The sequence below is a fragment of the Haliotis rufescens genome, unplaced genomic scaffold (genome assembly GCF_023055435.1).
Source record: "Haliotis rufescens isolate VD_foot unplaced genomic scaffold, xgHalRufe1.0.p SCAF_70, whole genome shotgun sequence".
Taxonomy (NCBI): domain Eukaryota; kingdom Metazoa; phylum Mollusca; class Gastropoda; order Lepetellida; family Haliotidae; genus Haliotis; species Haliotis rufescens.
Genome location: NW_025964362.1, coordinates 1,326,485 through 1,346,493, shown reverse-complemented (window position 1 = coordinate 1,346,493; position 20,009 = coordinate 1,326,485). Strand labels below are relative to the sequence as shown.

General features: G+C 42.9%; 1 protein-coding gene across 6 annotated transcripts in view; it reads right to left on the bottom strand.

Moving 5' to 3' along the window:
• LOC124135472 (early endosome antigen 1-like) overlaps positions 1-20,009 on the bottom strand; it is a 60,076-nt gene that overhangs the window by 26,340 nt on the left and 13,727 nt on the right. For all 6 annotated transcript variants that reach the window (XR_007219210.1, XM_048388410.1, XM_048388411.1 and 3 more), the window contains 16 exons: positions 19,618-19,704; positions 18,613-18,671; positions 18,087-18,227; positions 16,679-16,747; positions 15,606-15,711; positions 14,053-14,220; positions 13,172-13,339; positions 12,856-12,993; positions 11,991-12,077; positions 10,878-10,960; positions 9,272-9,365; positions 8,195-8,248; positions 6,946-7,176; positions 4,693-4,827; positions 2,880-3,008; positions 1,143-1,265 (listed from right to left, as the gene is read on the bottom strand). Coding sequence is in view for 5 of the 6 variants with exons in the window: in XM_048388410.1 (XP_048244367.1) it covers positions 1,143-1,265; positions 2,880-3,008; positions 4,693-4,827; positions 6,946-7,176; positions 8,195-8,248; positions 9,272-9,365; positions 10,878-10,960; positions 11,991-12,077; positions 12,856-12,993; positions 13,172-13,339; positions 14,053-14,220; positions 15,606-15,711; positions 16,679-16,747; positions 18,087-18,227; positions 18,613-18,671; positions 19,618-19,704 (1,872 nt within the window). In the remaining variant the exon portion in view is untranslated. The remainder of the gene's footprint in view (positions 1-1,142; positions 1,266-2,879; positions 3,009-4,692; positions 4,828-6,945; positions 7,177-8,194; positions 8,249-9,271; positions 9,366-10,877; positions 10,961-11,990; positions 12,078-12,855; positions 12,994-13,171; positions 13,340-14,052; positions 14,221-15,605; positions 15,712-16,678; positions 16,748-18,086; positions 18,228-18,612; positions 18,672-19,617; positions 19,705-20,009) is intronic.

Here is a 20,009-nt window from a genome sequence, read left to right as displayed (position 1 = left end):
GCTCATGTGCTGCCCTAGGTGTGCAACATGTCATATAATCTCACAAATGCGACATACCGTATTCGACGTAATAAGCGCCCCGCTCTAATAAGCGCCCACGGCGATATTTGCTGATATATTGGCTAGTAAACAATCCTACTTAGCACCCCTTCCGATTGATCAATGTACACAAGACTTTTTTATTCGCGCATATGCACACTCGTGTGTTATATGCACCTTTAATTATGGGCAATTAAATTCTGGAAAAATATATCTGTCGTACATAAACATTTCAGGCTGTCACCATAAACCACGAAATTTATCTTTCAACTCTCTCTTTTTCCACCAAAATAATATTCTAATAAGAGCCCCCTATTTCTAATTTTGAGAGCGCCCTGGGCGCTTATTACGTCGAATACGGTAATTGTCTGCAGGTCATCGGAAACAAAATATATGTAAAGAAAAATAGGTACACACAAGTTGGATAGGTTACATGGGGTAATTACACTGTTCCTATACTACTGGATTATTGACAATCTCCATGCACATTCATACACAGGCAACTCAACATTAATTGGGTGATTGTGACATATTTTGCAGATTTTACGCGATATGCCGCTTACCTGGAGCTCTGAAAATGGCCCATGTAAAAAGATACTTGAAGAATAATTTACAGATTGTGATCACCTCATCATACAGTGCCCACCCCCCCATCATGTAATCCTGACTAGAAAAAAAAATCACCCTTGATGTATTGCATGTCATGTATGTTTGTTTGTTTAATGCCACACTCAGCAATAATCCAGCTGGATGACCACAGCCCATAAATAATCCACAGACAAATCAGTGATTGATATTAGGAAGAAACAATCCACACCATCGGGATATGATGACAAGCTATCAAGTCACTGAGTCTGACTATCCACTCCATTTAATCACCTCCTACAACTAACCCAGGAATATTTGCCGAGCTCACAGGATCGGGTGGTCAGGCTTGCTGACTTGGTTGATGCATATCATTGTATCCCAATTGCATGGATCGATGCTCATGATGTCAATCACTGGATTGTCTGGTCTAGACTCGATTATTTACAGACCGCCGTTACATAGCTGGAACATTGCTGAGTGCGGCGTTAAACAACAAACAAACAAACAAACCTTACAGTTTCAAGGTCTTTTTCTGTCTGTAGTTTCTGGCTTGTGACCTCCTCCAGCGACTTCTTTGTCTTGGCCAGGCTGTCCTCCACTCCCTTCTTATCCTTCAGTAAACCAGCCAGGAAGTCTTTCTGCAAGGAAATGCTGGGACATTCCAACATGCTATAGGACTGTGCAGGTCTCCCTAATCTGCTGGTGTGACAGTAAGAACACCACGCCTATGGGCGTCCAAGGAACAAGGGTGCGTGAGTGAGTGAGTTGGGTTTAACACCACTTTTAACATTATTCAGTTATATCAGGGCGTGTCAGCTTATTCTGGGAGGAAAGCTCGAAGTGAAGCAGGTCTCAGACGTTTACCATTTCGGTGAAACCCAAGTGCTGACAAACCTAGAAACATAATCGAGGCGAACCGGGATTCGAACCCACAATCCCGAACCCACAGTCATAGGTTTCTGGCATGTCTAAGGGATGCAACTCTGCACAGCGAATCGCAGATCCACCCGTGCCCCCAGGCACAAGGAACTTGAGGCCTGTGTGTGTTGCGGATGAAGCCAATTTAGGGTTTTGTTAAATCAATAAATATGAAACATTACCAGTGATTGACCCGTCATACTGTTAATATCTTATGAAATCAAACTACAGTGGAATAGAAAGAAAAGTGACAATTGATAAAATAACTACATGAACTTGAGATTATGTTTCAGATTTCACATGTATTTGATCATGTCGACAACAGCTAATTACACCATTAGACCCTAACATGTAGGTCAGCATTTTTTCTTCTTAAAAGTGGGAAACTCACTGAGGTTTGTGTTTTGTGTTGCTCTTAATGACAATGTATTCCTTTCACAGCAGGATTAGAAAAAATTATAAACACTCATAAAACTCTTGGTAGATCAATAAATCACATATCACCGAGATCAATAAATCTCAAATCACCAAGGGAGATCAATAAATCTCAAATCACCAAGGGAGATCAATAAAACTCATATCACCAAGGGAGATCAATAAATCTCAAATCACCAAGGAGATCAATGAATCTCAAATCACCAAGGGAGAACAATAAATCTCAAATCACCAAGGGAGATCTATAAATCTCAAATCACCAAGGGAGATCAATACATCTCAAATCATCAAGGGAGATCAATAAATCTCAAATCACCAAGGGAGATCAATAAATCTCAAATCACCAAGGGAGATCAATAAATCTCAAATCACCAAGGGAGATCAATAAATCTCATATCACCAAGGGTGATCAATAAATCTCAAATCACCAAGGGAGATCAATAAATCTCAAATCACCAAGGGAGATCAATAAATCTCATATCACCAAGGGTGATCAATAAATCTCAAATCACCAAGGGAGATCAATAAATCTCAAATCACCGAGGGAGATCCATAAATCTCTAATAATGAGATTTAAAGATCTCATTTGGTGAGATGAGATTTATTGATCTCACTTAATTACATGAGATTTATTAATCTACCAAGAGATATATGAGTGTGCAAGGAGTATGTTGTCATAATACAGATCTGGCCATTACGCCCCCTGTGATATGGATGTCTCCAAGTCTCCAAGATGTCTCTATCGCACATGCAATATTCCTCATTTCACTGACAGGTATATGATAAATTGAAATAGCAACATGTCCCTCCTATCAGCAAATCCCTCCTATCAGCAATTCCTATGGACAATAAGAAATGATTTAATTGTGGCCCTCCGATAACTTGTGCCCATGACCCACCTTCTCCTTGAGCTCCCTCTCCAGGGCGTTGTTAGTTTTGTTGCTGTGGGTCAGTTTCTCCCCTTCCTCCTTCAGGTGCCCCTCCTGCTCCACGATCTTGTCCTTCTTCGCTGACAACTCCGCCTGAGTCTGCAAATAGTCAGTCACACATCTGTCACAACACGGAAGACTCACGGGTGGCACAATTGGTTGTGTTGCTTCCCTTAGCCATGCCAGAATTGTATGATTGTGGGTTTTAATCCCCAACTCCTCGGATCGCATTTCTCGGTTGATCAGCACCATAGGCGTGCTCATTGCTTTCACTAAAGTAGTTAAGACCTGTATCACCTTGGGCTGACACTTCAAGTTGACATGCCGTGATGTAACTGAATACAGTTCAAAGTTGGGATAAACTAAACTCTCTCACTCATAGATTGGTCAGATCAGTCAAATGAACTGTGTTGTAGCTTTGAGTTTAGTCTGAGTTTTACTCCCCTGATAATGTCTGTGATTCACCTAAACTTCCAGGAAAGTTAAAAGTACATGTAAATATAATGCCGTTTGATTTTCAAGCCCTGGTAGCGAGATATAGGAGGACTACATGCAAACAAACTACAATTAGTTAGATGTGCAACTCAAACAAAACGACTACCAAACTCAAATTGCTTTTGGTTTACAAAATGCACCTGTCCTTTCTTAAAGAGCTGTATCCTTGCTTGAGCAATATCATGGCAGGCTGTTACTGAGAGAAACCAGTGGTAGATGGCATGAGCATCCATACAATGATGAAGATTAGAAATTGCAACAATGTAATTCCCATATCAGTAGATTCATATGACCAAGAAAGGTGTACTAAGTAATTAATGTGTAGAAGATGAATTAACCCATTAATCTCCATATCACAATCACTATATACAGGATAGACACAGCTTGTATCTAATCAGTCATGAATTACATCCACCCATCACTTTGTGTTACAGTTTCTGTGTGTATGATCCCGACCTACCTGTTCCAGTGTGTTCCGTAGCGTGGCCAGCTCTGTGTTACAGTGTCTGTGTGTATGATCCCGACCTACCTGTTCCAGTGTGTTCCGTAGCGTGGCGAGCTCTGTGTTACAGTTTCTGTGTGTATGATCCAGACCTACCTGTTCCAGCGTGTTCCGTAGCGTGGCGAACTCTGTGTTACAGTGTCTGTGTGTATGATCCCGACCTACCTGTTCCAGCGTGTTCCGTAGAGTGGCCAGCTCTGTGTTACAGTGTCTGTGTGTATGATCCCGACCTACCTGTTCCAGTGTGTTCCGTAGCGTGGCCAGCTCTGTGTTACAGTGTCTGTGTGTATGATCCCGACCTACCTGTTCCAGTGTGTTCCGCAGCGTGGCGAACTCTGTGTTACAGTGTCTGTGTGTATGATCCCGACCTACCTGTTCCAGCGTGTTCTGTAGGGAGGCGAGCTCTGTGTTACAGTGTCTGTGTGTATGATCCCGACCTACCTGATCCAGTGTGTTCCGTAGCGTGGCGAGCTCTGTGTTACAGTGTCTGTGTGTATGATCCCGACCTACCTGATCCAGCGTGTTCCGTAGAGAGGCGAGCTCTGTGTTACAGTGTCTGTGTGTATGATCCCGACCGACCTGTTCCAGTGTGTTCCGTAGAGAGGCGAACTCTGTGTTACAGTTTCTGTGTGTATGATCCCGACCTACCTGTTCCAGTGTGTTCCGTAGAGAGGCGAACTCTGTGTTACAGTGTCTGTGTGTATGATCCCGACCTACCTGTTCCAGCGTGTTCCGTAGCGTGGCGAGCTCTGTGTTACAGTGTCTGTGTGTATGATCCCGACCTACCTGTTCTAGCGTGTTCCGTAGTGTGGCGAGCTCTGTGTTCCGTTCCTCCACAACATTCTGGGCAGTCTTGATGTGGTTCTCAAGGTCGGTCCTCTGACTCGTCTTGGCGGCCTCTGCAGCCAACAGCAGCTCATTCTACAACACAACAAAACCAAAAGTAGCTCAATATACATAAAAAACAGAACTGTCTCCAACTCTATAGAGAATACTAAATTCATTCTCATTCGATACTATTCATTCTCGTTTGGGGTCAACCTTGTACGACGCCTGTGACGTACAGATCTAGTATCTTACCACCTGTATCTTCACCATGTGGGTAATAAAAGAGGTTAGTTTCCCCTAGTGTGAGTCTATCAGTTTCCCCTAGAGTGATTCTATCAGTTTCCCATCATGTAAGGCTATCAGTACCCATAGTGTGAGTCTATCAGTACCCCTAGTGTGAGTCTATCAGTACCCCTAGTGTGAGTCTATCAGTACCCATAATGTGAGTCTATCAGTACCCCTAGTGTGAGTCTATCAGTTTCCCATCATGTAAGGCTATCAGTACCAATAGTGTAAGTCTATCAGGACCCCTAGTGTAAGTCTATCAGTACCCCTAGTGTAAGTCTATCAGTACCCCTAGAGTGAATCTATCAGTACCCCTAGTGTAAGTCTATCAGTACCCCTAGTGTGAGTCTATCAGTACCCATAATGTGAATCTATCAGTACCCCTAGTGTGAGTCTATCAGTACCCCTAGTGTAAGTCTATCAGTACCCATAGTGTGAGTCTATCAGTACCCTTAGTGTGAGTCTATCAGTACCCCTAGTGTAAGTCTATCAGTACCCCTAGTGTAAGTCTATCAGTACCCCTAGTGTGAGTCTATCAGTACCCCTAGTGTAAGTCTATCAGTACCCATAATGTGAGTCTATCAGTACCCCTAGTGTGAGTCTATCAGTACCCCTAGTGTGAGTCTATCAGTACCCCTAGTGTGAGTCTATCAGTACCCATAATGTGAGTCTATCCCTACCCCTAGCGTGAGTCTATCAGTACCCCTAGTGTAAGTCTATCAGTACCCCTAGTGTAAGTCTATCAGTACCCCTAGTGTAAGTCTATCAGTACCCCTAGTGTGAGTCTATCAGTACCCCTAGTGTAAGTCTATCAGTACCCCTAGTGTAAGTCTATCAGTACCCCTAGTGTGAGTCTATCAGTACCCCTAGTGTAAGTCTATCAGTACCCCTAGTGTGAGTCTATCAGTTCCCCTAGTGTGGGTCTATCAGTTCCCCTAGTGTGAATCTATCAGTACCCATAGTGTGAGTCTATCAGTACCCATAGTGTAAGTCTATCAGTGCCCCTAGTGTGAGTCTATCAGTACCCCTAATGTGAGTCTATCAGTACCCCTAGTGTGAGTCTATCAGTACCCCTAGTGTGAGTCTATCAGTACCCCTAGTGTAAGTCTATCAGTACCCCTAGTGTGAATCTATCAGTACCAATAGTGTAAGTCTATGAGTACCCATAGTGTGAGTCTATCAGTACCCCTAGTTTGAGTCTATCAGTACCCATAGTGTAAGTCTATCAGTACCCCTAGTGTGAGTCTATCAGTACCCATAGTGTGAATCTATCAGTACCCATAGTGTGAATCTATCAGTACCAATAGTGTGAGTCTATGAGTACCCCTAGTGTGAATCTATCAGTACCCATAGTGTGAGTCTATCAGTACCCATAGTGTGAATCTATCAGTACCCATAGTGTGAGTCTATCAGTACCCATAGTGTGAATCTATCAGTACCCCTAGTGTGAGTCTATCAGTACCCATAGTGTGAATCTATCAGTACCCATAGTGTGAATGTATCAGTACCCATAGTGTGAGTCTATCAGTACCCATAGTGTGAATCTATCAGTACCCATAGTGTGAGTCTATCAGTACCCATAGTGTGAATCTATGAGTACCCCTAGTGTGAATATATCAGTACCCATAGTGTCAGTCTATCAGTACCCATAGTGTGAGTCTATCAGTACCCCTAGTGTGAGTCTATCAGTACCCCTACTGTGAGTCTATCAGTACCCATAGTGTGAATCTATCAGTACCCCTAGTGTCAGTCTATCAGTACCCCTAGTGTCAGTCTATCAGTACCCCTAGTGTCAGTCTATCAGTACCCCTAGTGTCAGTCTATCAGTACCCCTAGTGTCAGTCTATCAGTACCCCTAGTGTCAGTCTATCAGTACCCCTAGTCCCAACATGAAATGGCCGGCCCTAGTCCCACACAGATCCCCACCTTGGTCTTGAGATCAGCCTCTGTTTGCTGCAGCTTCTGCTGAGACGCATTCATCCTCTCCGTCCTCTCATCCACCGTCAACTGTAGCTTCTGACATTTGTCCTGCTCTGTCTGAAGCTGACCTTTCAACTCTGTCATTTGCTTATGAAGTGCTTCCTGTTTGCTTGAACTCTCCCCTGTTTGAGATTGCAGGTTTTCTTGGAGTTCTTTGATCTTCTCTTGCAGACTTGCCTTTATGATACAATTAAATACAAACACATATACAACATGTACAATATGCAGGGAAAATCAAACAATTCTAATTTGTTCACACTTTTCATTCTTACGCCTTCTCTACAGTCTTCATAAATAGCTGAGTGGAAGGTCTGGGGTTCAATCCTCGGCCGCGTCATACTAAAAGACGTTAAAAGATGGTACTTGTTGTTACCCTGTCTGGCGTTCGGTATCAAGGGGCTTAAACAAGGACTGGTTGGCTCGGAGTCAGAATACTGTGTCTGAGCGGGTTACTCAAGGTAAACTGTGGCATGGTATCTCAATTGGCAGTCTCAGTCCAGGCTAGTACAAGCAGCCACACACACACACACACACACGCATGCACGTCGCTATGTAAGTGCAATAATCTTGGACGCGACGTTAAACCCCATTTCACCTTATCTCACCTTAATAAACAGCTGATGCTGAGGCGGAGGAACACTTGTAATAACAACCATAAATATTCCATAGTAGTGGGGTGGTTAAGGCTAAAATTGTGCACTTTGGGTTAAAAGCACCAAACTTGGCACACTTATAGATTGAACCATTCCGAACATTTTTGGATATGGATCCACCTAAGCAGAGCCCCCTGGTGGTAGAAAATCCAAGATGGCCTTTTAATAGTAAAAGAAAGCAGAACCACTTTATCAGGCAAAAACATCAATATTGTAGAAACTAATATTTAACTAAAAATATAGTACACTGTATAAGAATTTTGTTGTTATTTTTTTGTTTAAGGCGATGTTCAGCAATATTCCAGCTATATGACGACAGCCTGTAAAAAAAAGAGTCTGGATCAGACAATCCAGTGACTGATATTATGAGCAAGAATACAGACTGTCCGGTACAATGACATGCGGTAACCAAGTCACCAAGCCTGACCCCTCCATCCATTTGGTCGCCTCTGATGACCAGCATAGGTTGCTAGGGACAAATTTAAGCCGGAATCCCCTCAGAATCCTAACAACTATGTCACCCATGGCTGTCCACTACTCACGTTTTCCTGCTTCAGCTGGTTCATGGCTTCACTCACTCCCTCACCAGCCTCAATCTGACAAAACCAGCAAGAACGACAAAACAATCATTAAAAACTCAATCGCTGACAGAATGACAAAATTAGGCCTTCCCTAATAGGCCATAACACTACAATATGGCATCAATTTGTGTAGATTTTCTCCCCAATAATTGCCTACGTAGCATAATTTCTTATCTCTTCATCTTTACAACATCCATTATGTACCAACCATTTGATATTCTGGGGGGTGGGGGGTGGGGGAGGGTTGACACGGCGGGAGAGAGATTGGGATATATAAAATTATATAATAATCAAACTATCGTTCCAGAAATTACTTTTATATTAAATTTATTGCTAGATACAACACATGGCCTGAAAAGAATGTGTTGTAAGAAATCGATAAAGAATGTTCTACTTCCCTGTATCGCCTTGAAGCAGTGACGAAAATGAAAAAAGTACCAAGCCTGCTCCCTACAGGGGTTACTTATTCCCAGCTGGAAATACTGGCAAAACCTCCATTGTTGACGGTTGAATAAGAATGAGTGGCAAGGTCCCATTTCATTACAGGGGGGAAGGGAATGGATTGGGAACAGGAAAATAATAAATAACACATGAACAATATGCACAGTAATGATACTCGTTGCACAGCTACTGACACACGCATGTTGCCCACAAAAAGCTTATACTCTGCATGAATAGTAAAAAATAAACTGGAAACCTCAGTTAACTTGTCCACAGCACGTACTGCTCCTGTGAGTTGAAACTGTGGATGTGCCAGAAACTTATTACCCTTTAACATGGTGCTACAATATTCTAGCTATATGACGGCCACCTGTAAATAATCAAATCTGAACCTGTCAATCCAGTGTTTGATATTACATGTATGAGCAACGATCCATGCTGTCAGGGTACATTGACATGCCATCAACCTAGTCACAGAGCCAGACCACCAAATCCATCAAGTCACATCCTACGACGACCACAGGTTGCTAGGGACCAATGGATTCAGTACCTGGTGGAACATGTTGATGTAAGGTGACAGTGGCTGACGTAACTGACCTTGGCAAAGAGGTCTCCCCTCTCCGTCTCGAGTCTCTGTACTCCCTCCTTCAGCTGCTGTAGCTGACCCTCAAGCTCCGCACACTGACTCTCTCTGAATGGTTAGCAGATTCATTTTCATAAACATTTGCTATCTTGACAATAACGTGCAGTCAAAAACTACATCAGGTGAACAAACAGGAGACAACACAATTAATCTATGAAAACAGTAAATTTTGTGACAAAAGAATTACTCGACATTATGACTTACAATTTCACTTTTATTTCCTGATACGGAAGACATTTTGTCATACACAAAGATCAACATCATTGCATGTAAATGTCTTACAAAATAAACCAGAAATAGCAATCAGCTGTACATTCATTTCAGATGTACAAGTGATTCAGTAAGAGATGCCCCGTATAACAACTCACAAGAATTCAAATGAAATGACAAAGAAATGTAAAACTATTATTGTACCAGGAATAAAATAACCTACTATCTTGTTATTTTAATAGCTGAATTTACCAGTGCAAGGTATTTTACAAAAAATATTTTTAGATGATATTTCCATGATTACATCAAGACTCTCACATGACAGATATCTAATGTAGTTTGGGACTAAACGTTCAATACGGCTCACATTTACAAAGAAACTAAATTTATCTCATTGAAATATTCCTGAACATAGGTCAATACTTGAATAAACCAAATGTTATGGTAATTGAATGCATGTCCGCAGTAGAAACTAACATTTTTTGTCCACTAGTCCTTATAATGATAACTTAGCAAACCCCTTATAAAGGGCAACTAGTCCTTATGATACCTTAACTATTGGGTAGTTTGATAAGGACTATAGGACTAGTGCATGTTGAGTTATCTAAAATCCATATCCTGTTTACAGACACTGAACCACAGTACTGATAATTATTTTTCCAGAACCATAAACTTACTGAGGTGAGGTGAGGTGAAATGGGGTTTAACGTCGCGTCCAAGATTATTGCACTTATATAGCGACGTGCATGCACGTGTGTGTGTGTGTGTGGCTGCTTGTACTAGTCCGGACTGATGCCGATTTATAGTGCTAGCACACTGAGATACCATGCCGCAGTTTAACATGAATACCCCACTCAGACACAGTATACTGACTCTGAGCCGACCAGTCCTTGTTTTAGCCCCTTAATGTCGAGCGCCAGACAGGGTAACAACAAGTACCATCTTTTAATGTCTTTTGGTATGACGCGGCCGGGGATCGAACCCCGGACCTTCTGCTCTCCGGGCGGACACTCTCCCACTAGACCACGGAGGCGGTCTAAACTTACTGTGATATCATCTTATAAGACATATGATTTGTTCTATTTGTTTGTAGATTATGGTGCTACATGATCGGGGCCTGTAAGTATTTGATTCTGGATTAGACGATCCAATGATTATCATTATGAGCAACGATCCAAGCTGTCTGGGTACGATAACAGTCAATCAACCAAGTCACTGAGTCTGACCCCACGATACATTAGTCGCCTCTTATGCCCAACAAAGGATGCTGAGGAACAATTTTAACCAGGAATCCACACTGGGAATAAACATATTTAATAAACTAAAGATAACAATGTACAGGTGGCCTACCTGGACTCTCCCCTCCTTGATTCCTCCTCCAGTTTAGCCTGGGTGTCTCTCAGCTCCCCCCGCATTTCGTCACACACATGCACCTGGGGGAGACAGACAGGGTCACATAAACATAGTGAGGGTTGTCATGTACTGTTCACAGTTTACTGTTACTGAGTGTCATCTGTGGCCCACTAGCAATCGTATTGTCACACAAAAATATTCACTTGAATATTAATCCTTGTACCTGGCAGTGAGTAATCCTGTATTTCTAAGGTTTTAAAAAACAAAAGAACTGGTTCTCAGGCAATGGCTTTTGAAAATATAGTGCGGGCGGGAGGTAGTTTTGGTGGTTTTTTTGCTTGTTCATACTAGTATGTAACCAAACAAACAGTTGTGTACCATCACCATGGAAACAACAACATAAACAAGCATACAAACTCCTATTGACGCATGACCATAACACGAAATGCGCAGTTAAGGGAAGTAACTGTGTGCTTTATTGGATCACATTGTTTTCAAGTATTAGGATTTTATTTTTTTTAAATATGGAAATAAAAACAAAAGATGCGGCAAACATTATGATGATGCGGGCAGTGCCTGAGAACCAAGACTATTATTTTTTTCAGCCTAAGATGTGTCATAACTGGGTGTGCACATGTATATCCACCCACAACCTCCAGGATTCATTCCAAGGTGAAAAAGATCTTGTAAAACTCCATACCTGCTGCTACCATGACCATTGACACATGTAATGCAATAGCCAACACCAAACAAAACCAGTGGTCAATATTGTGAGTACACCATCAGTGTCATGTTCCCAAAGCAAGAGTGACCACTAGCCTATATCAAAGTCTAGTTTTCACCATTGCCACTTTCAGCCTACTTTCCTTGGCTTGATCAGGGCGCCACCCTGTGTGGAACAAGAGTTGTGCGCCTTGTGTTCTTATTTCAAATGGCTTTACAATGACGACTTTCATAGCAGCCGATCTGGTCGATCTGTTTGTTTGTTGTTAAACGCCGCACTCAGCAACATTTCAGCCCACGTAATGGTAGTGACCGATTCCAACCTTGAATACGGACAGATGCCCCATTTATATGACAAGTACTGAATATAAAGCCAAACAGGCCTACCTCATCCTCGTACTGTTTGTGTACATGTGTTAGCTGCTGGTTGAGGTCGTTGATCTCCGACACCTTAGTCTCCACAGCTGCCTCCATCTGTAACACAGATGCTGCATATAGCCCAGACTTTCATGTAGAGGCTCCTCTATAACTAGCTATGATTGGGGGCACGGGTGGCCCAGTCGTCTAAGGCGCCGCAATTCGCTAGTGCAGAGTTGCGTCCCTTGGGCATGCCAGAAACCTATGATTGTGGGTTCGAATCCCGGTTCGCCCCGATTATGTTTCTAGTTTTGTCAGGACCATACCCGTGCTCATGGGTTTCACCGAAGTGGTCAACGTCTGAGACCTTCATCACTTCGGGCTTTCCTGCCACATTAACCTGACACGCCGCGATATAACTGGAATACTGTTAAAAGCGGCGTTAAACTCACTCACTCACTAGCTATGATTAACACACTGATGTACCCAGTGCAGGTATTAAGATTTATGCATTGAATGTCCATTACCCCCAGAGAATTAGAGGAGGATAATGTTTATAGAATAAATCAGAATAAAACAAGATAAATCTTTCAAAGTTCATCACCATCACAAAGGATATTGCCTCCAGGGAAACCTTTATGTGGAGGCTTGCTCAAAACATTTATTCTTCATTCTAAAACTAGAAATATTCTTTTGTAGTTTTACTTGAAAACTATGGTATGATGATTGGCAATATATATGGTAGGAATATACCTACATTTTACGTACGTCCCAGTGTAGGTGTGTCTTGGTTATCTTTATGGTCTCTGCAACATCCTTGTATTGATAAATTGCTTCTACTGACGGTTGATAAGTCATTAGAGGAAAGAGAGTAGTCAAGGGGAGGTAACTGTACCTTCTCCAGGTTGAGTTTGAGGTCGTTGACCAGCTGCTCCTTCTGGTGGAGCTGGTCTTGGAAGTCGGACTTGGACTCGGACAGCTGCTTCTGGAGATCTGCCAAGGCCTTCTCCTTCTCCTGCACAACCTTGCGAGTCTGACAACAGACAGCATTGTGCTATGGTGTGTACAGACCAGCTATAACGGAAGAGTAACTGACCACGCCCATATTGGACGAGGACCTGTTCACATCCAACATTACCTCAAATTACTACAAATGAAACTTCCCTGTTCCATAACTCATTCTAAAGAGATTCCCAGTGCCAAAACTTCACCTTGATAAGATCCTCCCCAACCTCAGAAAGCTTCCCAGTCCTCATCTGGTTCTCCTGCTCTGATTGGCTAATCTTAGCCTCTCTCTCATCCAGGGCAGACTGCAGCTCAGACAGCTGACTGGTTCTTTCTGTCAGCTGCAGCTGCACCTCTTCCAGCTTGCCATGCAGCTGCAACAATGAAACAGACACATCAGTACACTGGGAGGGGGGGACTACTTTACACAGACACATCAGTACACTGGTGGACTACTTTACACAGACACATCAGTACACTGGGGGACTACTTTACACAGACACATCGGTACACTGAGGGACTACTTTACACAGACACATCAGTACACTGGGGGACTACTTTACACAGACACATTAGTACACTGGGGTCTATTTTACACAGACACATCAGTACACTGGGGGTCTACATAGACACATCGGTACACTGAGGGACTACTTTACACAGACACATCAGTACACTGGGGGACTACTTTACACAGACACATTAGTACACTGGGGTCTTTTTCACACAGACACATCAGTACACTGAGGGACTACTTTACACATCAATGCTTCAATGCACCTCCGAACCATACAACCAGTGTACCAAAGGACAATTACACAAATGGTTTCTTACCTATTAGGATATTTTCTCAATGACAGTTAACCATTTCATGACACATGTAGACTATTCAAAAACAAAATCTATACAGAACTTATGTAATTTGTTGAATGGACTGTGTAAGATGTGACGAATCATCACATCTCGTGTACTAGGTTGACTGCAAGGAACTCTTGGTGGGAAAGTGTCATGTTGAGTCTTGTAGCCAAGATTTTTCAACATTTCCTCCTGAATGCATGCACCATATTATAACAGACATACTCATTACCTTATCAAGATCCTGTCCGAGTTCTGCGATGTTGGCCTCGGTGGTGCGCAGTTTGTTTTCCAGGTTGCGCTTCTCCTCCTCCAGACTGGTGTAGTCGTCCTGCATCTTGCTGATGGCTGTCTGCTGGTCCCCCGATGCCAGTCTCACATCCTCAAGCTGCTGGGTCAGCTATAAGGAAGACATCATCCACAGTCATACAGGTCCATGTGATAGATATCACCCAAGATAGAGCCATACAGGTCCATGTGACAGATACCACCCAAGATAGAGCCATACAGGTCCATGTGACAGATATCACCCAAGATAGAGCCATGCAGGTCCATGTGACAGATACCACCCAAGATAGAGCCATGCAGGTCCATGTGACAGATATCACCCAAGATAGAGCCATACAGGTCCAGGTGATAGATATCACCCAAGATAGAGCCATACAGGTCCAGGTGATAGATATCACCCAAGATAGAGCCATACAGGTCCATGTGACAGATATCACCCAAGATAGAGCCATACAGGTCCAGGTGATAGATACCACCCAAGATAGAGCCATACAGGTCCATGTGACAGATACCACCCAAGATAGAGCCATACAGGTCCAGGTGATAGATATCACCCAAGATAGAGCCATACAGGTCCAGGTGATAGATATCACCCAAGATAGAGCCATACAGGTCCAGGTGATAGATATCACCCAAGATAGAGCCATACAGGTTCATGTGTAGATATCACCCAAGATAGAGCCATGCAGGTCCATGTGATAGATATCACCCAAGATAGAGCCATACAGGTTCATGTGTAGATATCACCCAAGATAGAGCCATACAGGTCCAGGTGATAGATACCACCCAAGATAGAGCCATACAGGTTCATGTGATAGATACCACTCAAGATAGAGTCATACAGGTCCATGTGATAGATGCCACCCAATATAGAGTCATACAGGTTCATGTGATAGATACCACTCAAGATAGAGTCATACAGGTCCATGTGATAGATGCCACCCAATATAGAGTCATACAGGTTCATGTGATAGATACCACTCTATATAGAGCCATACAGGTTCATGTGATAGACACCACCCAATATAGAGTCATACAGGTTCATGTGATAGATACCACTCTATATAGAGCCATACAGGTTCATGTGATAGACACCACCCAATATAGAGTCATACAGGTTCATGTGATAGATACCACTCTATATAGAGCCATACAGGTTCATGTGAAAGATACCAACATTCGTGTTGATGACTGATGTTGAAGAACAGAATAAAACATCTGACTTTTATCTGATTTTATGCTTTCCATACTAAGGGACCTTTATCCTATGTGGATTATGTACAGTTGGGGTGTTATCCTATGGGGCTTTTATCTACAGGGGCTTTTATCCACAAGGGGCCTTTGTCTGGTCCCTGTTTAGATGCTTCTTCCAATTGTGAGGCCTCATATTTGACAAAATAAAATATTCTGTGTTCCTCAGCACTGCATATATGAGTAAAATGTGACAGGATTGTATTTCTACTTTAATGAATACACATCTGTACATGTATAGATTACCTTCGCCTTGTGCTCAATGAGGTCTCTGATCTCGGATTCCTTTTGCTGCAGACTGGAGGTCAGGTGCTGAGATCCTGAGTCTCGCTCACTCAGAGCAGTCTGAAGGCTGAAATAAGTTTCATTTAAACAGATTCTGAAATAAGATTCACATAAAGGAGCATTGGGCTCCACTGTTTAAGTCAAGTGCCTAGTGTAGAGTCCCTCTGTGATCAGCAGGTTCAGGTGTGTGTTGGTCCCTCCCCATGACAACTACCCTTGATATTTTGTATCATGAGAAGGGGGCAAAAGAAGTAGGCTCGGTACACAACTCTTATACACATCTTTATTGTAAAAGAAATAGTTGAATACATGATATAAAGAGTCCTACAGCATTAATACAGGATCATTCTAACCGAAACTGTGACTTAGCATACAGGTAAAGTGTTGTTGGAATGACATTAACCACTCTTGCCTGAGCCTATCACAAAGCAATCATAGCGCTAAGACAATCGAACTCCCATTCTTGACACTGAAAAGTCATAGCGCTAAGGCTATATTAAACTCCCCTTCTTGAACTCTGAACAATCATAGCACTAAGACAATCAAACTCTCATTGTTTAAAGCCCCACCTTGACGTAAATCCTAGTTGTCAAACGGCCCACGTGGGTGGGTATTACATGTCATCACCCATTTACGCATTAACCAATGAAATTTGTGTGTTGTCATGACGTCATATTGACCTGTCAGATCACTCATACAAGCTCCGCCCACTGAGAGTGGGGTAGATCCTACAGCAAATTCCATCATTGTGCTAAAACAATCAAACTCCCATTCTTTAACACTGAACAATCATAGCACTAAGATCGCCTCTTCCACAAAGCTATGATTGGTGTAAGTCTAAGTTAAAGAATGGGAGTTACAATCAACTTAGCGATAAGATTGCTTTGTGGAACATGGCCCCGAAATGCAAATTTTCCAAACCTGCTCTCAGTTTATAAGACAACAATTTATTTAACGTGACAGAACCTAAACATAAGAAACCAGGAACAAGTTTACCCCGATGGTCGGCAGCGTAGACACTACGAGGTACTTACTGTGCCACCTCCTCCAGTTTGGGCGCCTTCTCCAGCTCAACTTTCAGCTCCTTCATCTTCACATCAGATCTGCAGAAGACAGAAAATGCTGTAATAACTCTTTGTTTGTTTGTTTGTTTGTTTGTGGTTTAACGCCACTCTCAGCAATATTCCAGCTATATGACAGCAGTTTGTAAATAATCGAGTCTGGACCAGACAATCCAGTGATTGGCAGCATGAGCATCGATCTACAGCATTAGGAAATATGACATGAACTAACAAAGTCCACGAGCCTGACCAACAATCCTGTTAATCGCCTCTGACGACAAATACAGTCACCTCTTGTAGCAAGCATGGATGACCTACCCTGGATCTTCACGGGTCTCTAATGACTATTGACATATAATCAGTTGATGTGAGGTGAGGTGAAATGGGGTTAAACATCACGTTCAAGCTTATAGCACATATACAGCCACCTGCATGTATGTGTGTGTGGCTGCTTGTACTAGTCCAGTCATGCCAGTGTAACAGTGCTAGTCTACTGAGATACCCTGTCGCAGTTTAACATGGATCTAACCAGCCCATGTTTAATCCTCTTGATGCTGAGCACCAGTTGGGTAACAACATTCTTTTAACATCTTTTGGTACAACGGCCAGGGAATCTACTGTCAAACCAATCTCATTGAAATAAGATCTTAGTTCTTGCTACCACTAAACAAAGAGGACATCCCATTACGGGTCATGTCAGACCGACCTTGCGCGAACTTTGACCGACCAATGGAATGACCAATCAGAAAGCAGCTTTCTCGTGCTTTACGGCACTAATTTCAAATTGACGACTATGCTTCGAAACATATTTTGAAACCTGAACAAAAGAACATTCTGGAATGGCTACTAGATGGTCTAGATTGTATGAATACAGTCGTTAAACCCGTAACTATCGTTCGGAGTTAAAGTTTTCGAGGCAGCATGATCAGAAATCACATTCTGACTGCCACTTTCATAATCTTGTAAGCGATGCTCTGATTGGTCGGATGAAAGGTCGTTCTAACGTGAACTGTAATGGGATGTACTCAGATCTTTGTTTAGCGGTAGCAAGAACTGAGGTCAGGTTTTAATGAGATTGCTGTCAAACTCACAGTTGAGTGAATTAGATACGTTTAAGTAGCCATAGTCTCATATATCATGGTGACACCTAAACATGTATACAAAGGCTACATTCCCAGATTACCATACAATTACTGACAGAGAATGAGAGTTAAGAAGTGTGCAGACAGGTTGCAAGGTCTCTAGCCGGATAGTGTGTCCTCATGTGATTAACACAGACAGAATCACGGAAGATCTCACAGACTATTTGTCTGCCAAGGACACAGAGCTTGGCCTCCTAGATGAAGCCCTGAGACAGGTCCAGTCCTGGGGCTCTACTTACTCCTGGTACTTCTCCTTCAGGGCCTTGTAGTCCCGCTCCAGGTCATCCTTCTCCTTCTCCCTCTCCAGAGTCATCTTGTCCATCAGAGTCTGAACACTGATGAGTTCCTGCTTCAGCACCAGAACATCATCAGCCCCGGGCCTGCAAACAGAAACCCCTTCTTCCGTTAACCTCGTCTACATCCAGTGTTAGAGTGGAGTGAGTGAGTGGAGTGAGTGAGTGGAATGAGTGAGTGAGTGTTGTCTTGTATTGCAGTCAACAATATTCAAGCCATATCATAGCAGCCTGTAACCAATAATGTCTGGATCAGGCAAACAGTAGCTAAAACATCAGCTTTGATTCAGGCCACAACAATATTCCAGCTATATGACATAAAAAATCAAGTCTGGAACAGACAATCTAGTGATTGACATCAGAAGGCATGGCAAAAGGGTGCAACTCTCCCAATGTTTCGCGACACTTAGACCAGTGGGAGGAGGGACACTAGATTGCTAACTAGACTTTGGAAACATGGAAGGAGCATCACCTCTGGGACAACTGGGACTCCACACTTCTAACATAGCTATCCTTCTCATCCAGCTGAACCTGCAACACAGACATCAGAGCAAGTCTATAGATGCTATAACAACCACTCTCCTCTACAGTGCATGTACACAGGGTGTAGCACTTGGTGGTATCACAAAACACAGTCATGGTGAGATCCACAACTTCAGGGTGGGGAAAAAAAAAAAGAGGTGCAAAGTTGGATATAATCTTTTCCCACTCTTAAAATGTTTTGCAGGGATTTTAAACCTAATACATAAAATCTGAGCGAATGTTGTTTAATGTCACACTCAGCAATATTCCAGCAGTATCACAGCAGCCTATAAATGATTGAGTCTGGACCAGACAATCCAGTGATTGACATCATGAGCATCGATCTACGCAATTGGGATACGATGACATGCATCAAAAAAGCCTCCAAGCCTGACCACCCATAGATGAGGTATTAACATAGGGCTTGGGTGGATGGTCAACCACAAGTCAACATTCCACCAATATCACTATGGCCTGTAAATAATGGAGTCTGGCCCAGGCAAACCAGTGGTTGACAGCATGAGCAAAGGTCCATGCTGCCAGGGTATGATGACACAGAATCACAAATCACGTTATTCCATTCCAGCCGACTTTTACGACTAGCATGGGACCTCATCCAGGGGAGAGTGAGTGAGTGAGTTGGGTTTAATGTCACTTTTAACAGTATTCCAGTTATATCGCAGCCTGTCAGCTTAGTTTGGGCGGAAAGCCCGAAGTGATGCAGGTCTCAGACTTTTACCACTTCGGTGAAACCCACGAGCACGGGTATGGTGCTGACAAACCTAGAAACATAATCGGGGCGAACCGGGATTCGAACCCACAATCATAGGTTTCTGGCGTGCCCAAGGTGCGCAACTCTGCACAGCGAATCGCGGGGCCTTAGACGACTGGGCCACCCGTGCCCCCTATCCAAGGGAGATGCTTGGTAGTGTAAGTGTGAAGAGTCTGCCCTCACCTTCAGTGTCCGGATGTGGTCCTCCAGCGCTGCCCTCTGACCTTCGCTCTCATCAGCCTTGGCCTTCACACTCACCATTTCACCAGCCTAGAAAGGTTCAATGACGTATTACATTGTGCACCTTGCTGTTGGGTTGCTCATTGCATGCATTTATCATATACACAGCAGAACAAGCTGATTATTATCAGACTATTGAACAAACAGAGAATCTCACCTGAGTGTCTTTTGATATCAAATATATCAACAAGTGATGATATATTTGATATCAAAAGACACTCGGATGAGATTTTTATTTATCATCCAACATCATTCTTCAAACTTTTTCAGTTTGTAGACAGTAATAAGCAGTGTTCTAAGTGTAAAAATCTCTGCTAACAGCTTCAGTAACAGAG